The sequence below is a fragment of the Otolemur garnettii genome, unplaced genomic scaffold, assembly GCF_000181295.1.
Source record: "Otolemur garnettii isolate 467f Iridium unplaced genomic scaffold, OtoGar3 scaffold00050, whole genome shotgun sequence".
In the NCBI taxonomy this organism is placed as follows: Eukaryota; Metazoa; Chordata; class Mammalia; order Primates; family Galagidae; genus Otolemur; species Otolemur garnettii.
The window spans coordinates 8,553,251-8,562,717 of record NW_003852445.1 but is presented as its reverse complement, the minus strand read 5'-3'; the positions used below and the strand labels follow the sequence as shown (position 1 = coordinate 8,562,717).

The following is a 9,467-nucleotide window of genomic DNA, read 5'->3' as shown; positions in this document are numbered from 1 at the left end:
ACAGGCGCTCGCCACAACGCCCGGCCATTTTTTTGGTTGCAGCCATCGTTGTTTGGCGGGCCCGGGCTGGGGATTCGAACCCGCCACCTTAGGTGTATGTGGCTGGCGCCGAGCCTTACATAGAAATTATTAACAAAAATATCATCCCTTTCTTCATCCTTCCCTAACACTACAAAGAAAACTGTTGGTTCCTAAAGAGGAATAGCTAGGCATGTTTGTTTGATTTAAATGAACAGTAGGAACAAGTAAACCAAAAAATATTTCAAAAACTAGCTGACTTCCGAGTTTGATTCTGGTCAAGGATCAGGTACCAGGGCAGACAATAACTTAAAAAGCAAGAAAGCCTAAGAAATGTACAATATTCCTGCTTACAAGCATTTCTGCAATTAATTTTTGTTACTTGAAATGGCTATGTGTTTTTGTTTTGTTTTTTTCTGAGACAGAGTCTCACTTTATTGTCCTCAGTAGAGTGCCGTGGTGTCACAGCAACCTCTAACTCCTGGGTTTGGGCGATTGTCTTACTTCCTGAGTAGCTGAGACTACAGGCACCGGCCACGATGCCTGGCTATTTTTTGTTGCACTTTGGCCAGGGCCGGGGTTCGAACTCACCACCCTTGGTATATGGGGCCAGTGTCCTACCCACTAAACCATAGGCACCACCCTGAAATCCCTATGTGTTTTAAGTATGACAGTAAGGAGATATGGATGGAGCTGGAAATTCTATATTATATTGCATTTTAAAGCTCTACAACCTTACTTATACAAAAATCATTAACGTATATAAAAATTAAACACTAACATAGTGAACAAAACAGCCTAGCACTGGTCACAAAACCAGAGAGCTCAGAAAAAGAACCAAATGTTAGTAGTATACTTTAATTTGCTACGTTACGTTAACATTTTAAAACAGTCGGAAAGTATACATTTCTCATTAAGTAATGGTACAACTGACTAGCCATTTGGAGGAAGAGATGATTCCCTACTACAAATGTCACATCAAATAAATTCCAGATATGTTAAGAATTTAAGTTCGTAAAAGTACTTGAAAAAAACCTAATTAAACATTTTTATAATCTTAAGGGTAGAGAAAGACTTTTTTTTTTTTTTTGAGAAAGAGCCTCAAGCTATCCCCCGGGTAGAGTGCTGTGACATCACAGCTCACAGCAACCTCCAACTACTGGACTCAAGCAAGTCTCCTGCCTCCACCTCCCAAGTAGCTGGGACCACAGGCACCCGCCACAATGCCTGGCCATTTTTTGGTTGCAGCTGTCATTGTCGTTTTGGTGGGCCCAGGCTGGATTTGAACCCGCCACCTTAGGTGTATGTGGCTAGCGCCCTAGCCACTTGAGCCACAGGCACCGAGCCGAGAAAGACTTTTTAAGCAAGACTTCAAAGGTAAAAACCATAAAAGAAAAAGACTGCCATAATTAACTATCTCTGCTATTTCCCTTTTGTGGCAAAAAGAGGAGCTGTGAACAAAATTAAAATATAAATTATAAAATTACAGCTTGGAAAAAATAAAGCTCTTTCAAAATATAGGGAGGGGAACCAGCCACTCCAATAAAGGTTAAGCAAAGAATTAAAAAGGATAATTCTTTTTTTTTTTTTTTTTGAGACAGAGCCTCAAGCTATGCCCCTGGGTAGAGTGCTGTAGCTTCACAGCTCACAGCAACCTCCAACTCCTGGGCTCAAGCGAGTCTCCTGCCCCAGCCTCCCAAGTAGCTGGGACCACAACGCCTGCCACAACGCCCGGCTATTTTTTTTTTGGTTGCAGCTGATATTGTTGTTTGGTGGGTTCAGGCTGGATTCGAACCCGCCACCTTAGGTATATGTGGCTGGCGCCTTAGCCACTTGAGCCACAGGTGCCGAGCCAAAAAGGATAATTCATAGGAAAAAAGTTTATGACAAATGCTCAATAAACCTATCACTGAAGAAATGACATACTCTGGGAGACCAAGACAGGTGGATTATTTGAGCTCAGGAGTTTGAGACCAGCTCTAAGGAAGAACGAGACCCCTCCCTCTCTACTAAAAATAGAAAAACCAGCTCAGCATTGTGGTGAGCACCTGTATTCCCAGCTACTTTGAAACAATTTTGCCTATTAGTTTGACATTTTTATATATTATAAATGTACAGTGTTCAGATATTATCCAACCATTTGCACATGTCTAAGTTGGTAGGATTCTATTAAACACCCACAAATGTTTCATGTACACTCACTATCACAGTAATTCCATTTTTAGTAGTCTATGGATGTTCATCACGATATTGTTCCTAATTTTTTAAAAAAGCCAAACCAGAAAAGCCTAAATGTCTAACCGAAAGGATCGTAATAAAATGAAGCCATTAAAACTAACATTATAGGCTCTGCGCCCATAGCTCAGTGGTTAGGGCACTGGTCACATGCACTGGGGCTGGTGGGTTTGAACCCGGACCCAGTCTGCAAAACAAAACAACAACAAGGCTCAGCACCTATAGCTCAACCGGCTGGGGCGCCAGCCACGTGCACCTAGGGTGGCGGGTTCGGATCCCCAGCCCGGACCTGCCAAACAACAATGATGGCTGCAACCGAGAAATGGCCGGGCATTGTGGCGGGCGCCTGTGGTCCCAGCTGCTTGGGAGGTGGAGGCAGGAGACTCGCTTGAGCCCAGGAGTTGGAGGTTGCTGTGAGCTGTAATGCCACGGCACTCTGCCCAGGGGGACAGCTTGAGGCTCTGTCTCAAAAACAAAACAAAACAAAACAACAACAACAAAATAGCCAGGCACTGCTGCCTGTAGTCCCAGCAACTTGGGAGGCTGAGGCAAGAGAATCCCTTAAGCCCAAGAGGTTGAGGTTGCTGTAAGCTGTGACACACTTGGCATTCTACCGAGGGTAACAGGATAACATAATATCTCAAAAAGAAAACTAACATTATAACGTAGATCTACAACTAATGATACAGAAAGCAGACTATGACCTTATATTAAATGTTACAGGTTATAATATCACATATACAACAGTTCCATAAAATGTGTGTGTCTGTGCACAGCACGCGCATGTGTACAAATGAGAGTCACAAAAGATCCTGGGAGAACATACTTTGTTTTTTGAGAAAGAGTCTCATTTAGTCACCCCCAATAGAGTGCCGTGGCATCACAGCTCATAGCAATCTCCAACTTTTGGGCTTAAGCAATTCTCTTGCCTCAGCCTCCCAAGTACCTAGGAATACAGACACCTGCCAGAACACCCAGCTATTTTTTTGTTGCAGTTTGGCCAGGGCCAGGTTCAAACCCACCACCCTGGGTATATGGGGCCAGTGCCCTACTCACTGAGCCACAGGCGCCACCCAGAAAAAATATTTCTTAAAAAAGTACATGACTTAGTTCTGTCACATCCCCATCTTATCTCCATGACCAGAGGGTCTTACTGCAAACATTTCCTTTTAGAAAGCATGATGGATTGTACAGTTTATTTGTATTCTTTCCAAAGAATATCTGTATATATGTATGCACATGCACACATTGGGGTGAGGGCAATATAGAAAGTGGATGAAACTCAACTTAAAAGGGGGCCACATGTGTGTGCACATGCATGCGTATCACACATGCAGGATGTTAAGAATTCTCAAAATTCTTATTAGATCATTTATCAAGGGTTAAAGTAGAAATAAATTTAGAAATTTAAGAAAGGATTAAAATAAATAATAGTAATTTTATTTTTTTCTCTTCCAATAATAGTATTTTAAACAACCGTATTTTTTTAAAAAATCAATACCACACTATTTTAACTCTCAAATAATACTCACTGTATTCCACCTTCTTTCTTTTCTTTTTGTCTTTCAATTGTTCTTCCTCCTCCCTGACTCCTCCTTCTTCCTCCTTTGCCTCCTCTCCCAGAGTATCATGAAATACTGGATCTCGGTGGGTGGCCTTCCTCTGAAAATGCTTAGTTTTGGATCCCCCTTTGACAAGCACAACTTTTCTTTTCAAACAAGTACAACCAAACATGCAGTCTGGTCGGCGGCAGTGAGCAGGTTGGCGCTTCTCCAACGCTAGACTAGAGCATACACAACCCAGTCGACAGAAGTCATTGTTGCAAGGAGGGGCTCGTTTCCTTATGATTGTGTGAATAGGTTTAGTTTTGAGAGACGCCTAAAATTAGAGTAGAACATTGTAATGCTACTAAACCATCACCCTGTAACAGCAACTACTTAACAGTCATTTATTGCTCTGCCTTCTCCTCTTGAATACTAATAACATAAAACTAACAGAGTCAAAGAACAAACCACGAATATAACCAGGACCCTGCGTAATCTCCCATTCTAATACACAGACAAGAGTATATTCTCATGAATTAGAAGCAAAATTAACAAGACGGGAGAGAGTGACGGAAAAAAATGATGATTCTCAATAGATATTACACATAATGACAGATTTAAGACCCCTGGGCCAAATCCAGCCAGTTTCATAACTGGAACTCAACCAGGCTCCTTCATTTATATATTATATGTGGGACTATAACAGCAGATCTGAGTTACTACAAAAGGGCAACTCTGCAAAGCCTAAAATATTTACTATATGGCCCTTTACAGAAGAAGTTGTCTAGCCCCTACTCCAGGGTAATTAATGAAAAAAAAACAAGAACACACGAATAAAAGTTCTAATGCTTAATAATAAATAAAACAATCTGCATTTAGTTCCAACATCTGATGATCTTCACCTCCAGAATTCAGTCACAGAACTTAAAAATAGAAGGTAAAGTACAGATATTCATGAAAAAATTATTAGCATGCTGTTCTGTCAATCACATGCACTGGAGGATGCAAAGATAGTGTAGCAATGACAAATGAAAATTTTACAAAAGACAAGTTTTTTTCTCCATAAGTTAATTTTCTGGATTTTTTGGGATTTAGTACATTTTAAATGGAATTATCAAATTTGTTTTAATAAGATCACCAAATGTACTGCCTACATGCTGGAAAACAAAAATTAGAGATTTTCAGAATAGCCAGCTGCCTTTATACAGGAGAGGGGACATTATTCAAAAGTCTAACTGTAATGTCTCCCTCTGCTGGCAAGAAATATCTATACTTAATCTAGTTGGTAAAGAGCAAATGGGGGAAGACAGCTGCTGTGCAAGGTAAATTAACCAAAAAGCCCCACTACTATTTATCCTCACTAACATCACTTTTTCAGGATAAGCACGAATATACTTCTGGAAAATAGCTGATACTTACTTGGGCTGTAAGTAGAGTTGTTAGGGATACATCTGCTCGTTCTTCTGTGATATAGGTCCTTGGTTTTCCTTCCCAAAGTGCACAGTCTTCCAGGTCCATTAATTTCACCTGAGATTTAGACAAGCCTGGAGGGCGGGTTCCTTGGTGCTGTTGCTGTTGCTGCTGTTGTGCCTGACGCAAACTAATCTGCTTTGGAAATACGTTTTCATCTAAAGTTGGCACAACAAAATTATTCACCTGATTTTCTGAAATGGTGCTTGAAAAATTCTTAGTGACCTTATCTCCTAGAATCATATGAGAGTTTTTCTGCTTTGGTGAAACAGGGTATGGTAAAATGGATTTATAAGATGATTTAGCTCGGCCACTTAAAGTTGCCTGTTTGTTTTGAGACCTTGCCTTTCGAGAGGCAGGGGCTACAGAATGAGGCTTCAAAGAGTAAGAGGTAGAAGGGGAAATGGTAGATTGCTTCTTTAGTACACTATCAAGTGTTCGTACATAGCTGGTACTCTTGGTGGGAAGCTGGTATACCACAGGAGATGTGGGAGCATTAGAAGAGAAACCCATGCTTGTTTCCATCAGCTTGCCTTCGTTTTCCAAGTATTCGTCTAGCTTATCACTACAGAAAGCAGAACGGTTTTTCAGTGAACTTTCTGGATTTCCACCTAGAAATGAGACACAAGATACTTATAAAAATCTAGGGCAGATCTTCAGATCTCCAGAAAAATACAATAAAAAGGCCAGAAACACTGAGCTACAAGTTGCTAAATCTTTTAAATTATCCCTCCTCAGAAAGGAGAAAAAATAGAAAACCAAGTGAAAAATGTGAGTCTCAGAGACTAATTACATTAAAATCTGTTCCCTAATCTCAGGCAACAACTACATTAAAATCCATTCTCAATAAGTATGTCCTACCCTAAAATTATCAAATTACAATACTTTTTGAGCACTAATTTTTGTAAAGTGATAACAACAGTAATTAAGAGTCTTCAACCTTTGAAAACTTTTAGCTATTGAGAACAGAGATAAGTAAAAATATAACAGCAAAAAATAGAGTTAAATCACAACAGAACTCAACAGAATGCCAAAGCAATATTTAAGTGATTGGACTATGTGGAGTTTTAAAAAAACACCAGGGAAGAAGGAAGGCCAATGTACAATTTAGATTTTATGAAAAAAGTTAACTTTAGCAGAAAGACATGCATTACATCGCTGTAACACTGAACAGAGATTCAAAGGTGAGAAAAACAATTTGGAACAAATGGTAAATTTATCTAATTAAAGTATAAACTGCAAATAAATGCAGTAAGAATAGAAAGACACTAAGAAATGAGACCAATAGGTACACAAACGCCTGCATTAAAAGTTTACTTTGACGTATACAGTTCGAGAACGATGCTTTTTTTTTTTGAAACAGAGCCTCAAGCTGTCACCCTGGGTAGAGTGCTATAGCATCACGCCTCACAGCAACCACCTACTCCTGGGCTTAAGTAATTCTCTTGCCTCAGCCTTCTAATTAGCTGGGACTACAGGCACACGCCACAATGCCTGGCTATTTTGTTGTTGTTGTTGTTGTTGTAGTTGTCATTGTTGTTTGGCAGGCCCGGGCTAGATTTGAACCCACCAGCTCTGGTCTATGTGGCTGGCGCCTTAGCTGCTTGAGCTACAGGCTCCAAGCCAAGAATGATGCTTTTTTTAACTGTCAGAATAAGAAATACTGTGAAAAAGGTTGAAAGGATTATTTAAGCCTGGCATGATTAAGGATTAAACCCCACAGTTCTGACTATAGGAAAATCAGTAGCAGATAAAAATCAGCAACACACAGTGCCTGTAGCTCAAGCAGCTAAATAAAGTGCCAACCACATATACCAGAGCTGGTGGGTTCAAATCCAGCCTGGGCCTGCCAAACGACAATGACAACTACAACCAAAAAAATAAAAAAGTAGCCGGGCGTTGTGGGGAGTGCCTTTAGTCCCAGCTACTTGGGAGGCTGAAGCAAGAGAATCGCTTAAGCCCAGGAGTCAGAGGTTGTTGTAAGCTGTAATGCCACAGGGTTACAGCTTGAGGCTCTGTCTCAAAAAAAAAAAAAAAAAAAAATCAGCAAGATAATTCTTTTCCATACATTTTAAAGTCTAGAGAGAAGGAATGAAGAAAAACCACCAAGATTTATTTTTAACAAAACTATTGGCTGTATGTTTCAGATGACGTTCAGAATCTTTTTAAAAAGCAAAACACAAACAACAAATTACCTTCATTCCTAGATGCAGAAGCACTGTGAAACTTTCCTCTCCATCCTTTTATCTTGGTGAAGTCATTGGTTTTCCCTGTCCTAGAAACAAAGGGAAATCCAGCATCTATAAAAGAAAAAAAAGATGTTTTGTTTCCTCATAAAATTGATATACTTGTCCCAATGTTATCTTTAATGATTATGTCAATGTTTGGCCTAAAGCTGATGTTCTGTAAATATTCATGGAATAAAGGAGCCTGAAATTAAAAAAAAAAAAAAAAAGATGACCAAAATTCTAGCAAGTCAGTATTACGAACCTATTTTATCAGTAAGACCTAATCTAAAAAGTATAAATAACTTATTAGTATTATGCCAACAGATGAAAGAGCTACCTTAGAATATCCTTTATCTTTACATACAATAAAATTAGCTTTTTATGCACACCAAAAATAACCTAAGAAAAACAGTGTTTAACTTTACAAATGCTACACACTCACCCGGAGAGGCAGGGTTGGTTCCTGTAAGGTTCCAGAAAGGAAGGCTAGTAGCTGGAGCCAAAGGTAGCTGTACTCCCAAGTATTTAAGATCAATGCTCATTGTTGGATCCACTGAATTCAATTTTAAGCCAACTATAAGAAAAAAAGGACCATAAATCATATTCTCTCCTTTATTACTTAAACATTTGAGTGCAGGGGAGTCAATAAAGAAGACAGTGGGCAGCAAAAATGATGAAATTAAAAATAAACAGTAGCAGAGTTGCATCATAAGGTGGCCCCATAATCCACACCTCTGTTACTACATTTGTGTCACCCTCTCCTTGAATGGGAGCAGGGTCTGTGATTTGTTGCTAAGCAATGCAAATGGGTCAAATGGAATTGGGATGCACATCATTATATATATATATATATGTGATAACATAAGAGTACAGCATCCATCTTACAAAAGTTGCAAGGAAATAAATTTTGCTAACAAGCCGAGGAAAAGGGCGGTGCCTGTGGCTCAGTGAGTATGGCCGGCCCCATATACCAAGGGTAGTGGGGTCAAACCTGGCCCCAGCCAAACTGCAACAAAAAAATAACCTGGCGTTCTGGCGGGTGCCTGTAATCCCAGCTACTCAGGAGGCTGAGGCAAAAGAATCGCGTAAGCCCAAGAGCTGGAGGTTGCTGTGCAACCTACCGAGGACAAGAAAGTGAGACTATGTCTCTTAAAAAAACAAACAAACACACACACACACACACACACACAAAAAAAAAAACAAGCCAAGGAAAACTAGAAGAGGATACTTCTCCAGCCAAGTCTCCAATGAGAAACTAGGCCTGGTCAAAATCTGGATTGTAGCCTTGTGAGATCCTAAGCAGAGGAATCCCTAGGCCATGTTCAGACTGCTAAATAAATGTACTAAGTTCAGAAGTAGATAGCAACTTTATTAACAATCCATAACTAATACATAAATAGCATAATTTGCATCTTTTTGTGAGCTAACTCATGGTGATTCATAGATTTTCTAGGGTCTCTTAATACAAATTTACTTCAGACTGAGCACCTGACCTGATTATAGCTGCTGATTCTTTAATTATTATTGATACTTATTGGTAATTGATTATTCTTTTCTTTTTTCAAGAGACAGGGTCTTGTCTCCCTCAGTTACTAGGACTACAGGAATGCATCACCACACCAGGCTTATTTTTCCTTTTTGGTAGAGACAAGGTTTTGTTCTGCTCAGGCTGTTACTGAACTTCTGAAGTTAAGCAATCCTCCCACCTCGGCCACCCACAGTGCTAGGATTATAGGCATGAGCCACCACACCCTGAGCCTATTAAGATCCTGACTTCTTTGTTTAAGGGGAAATTTTTGGCAAAGTATTTAACTTAAATCTTAATTGAAGCCAAAGAGTTCACATACTAAATATTATAGTAAAAACATTAAGTCCTAGGTATAGGTTCCAATAAAAAGTTGAGAGTGCTAGTTCCCTAAAATGTGAAAACATTAGGTAGGTTATAAGCCACAAATCCTTTTTTTTTTTTTTT

The 9,467-nt window shown here is 39.6% G+C and overlaps 1 protein-coding gene across 11 annotated transcripts in view; it reads right to left on the bottom strand.

Annotated features, from left to right (window-relative positions):
• The window catches only part of MGA (MGA, MAX dimerization protein), a 144,238-nt gene that overhangs the window by 51,786 nt on the left and 82,985 nt on the right, over positions 1–9,467 (bottom strand). For all 11 annotated transcript variants that reach the window (XM_023514266.1, XM_023514272.1, XM_023514267.1 and 8 more), the window contains 4 exons: positions 7,938–8,069; positions 7,463–7,567; positions 5,217–5,878; positions 3,786–4,131 (listed from right to left, as the gene is read on the bottom strand). In XM_023514266.1, the coding sequence (XP_023370034.1) occupies positions 3,786–4,131; positions 5,217–5,878; positions 7,463–7,567; positions 7,938–8,069 (1,245 nt within the window). The remainder of the gene's footprint in view (positions 1–3,785; positions 4,132–5,216; positions 5,879–7,462; positions 7,568–7,937; positions 8,070–9,467) is intronic.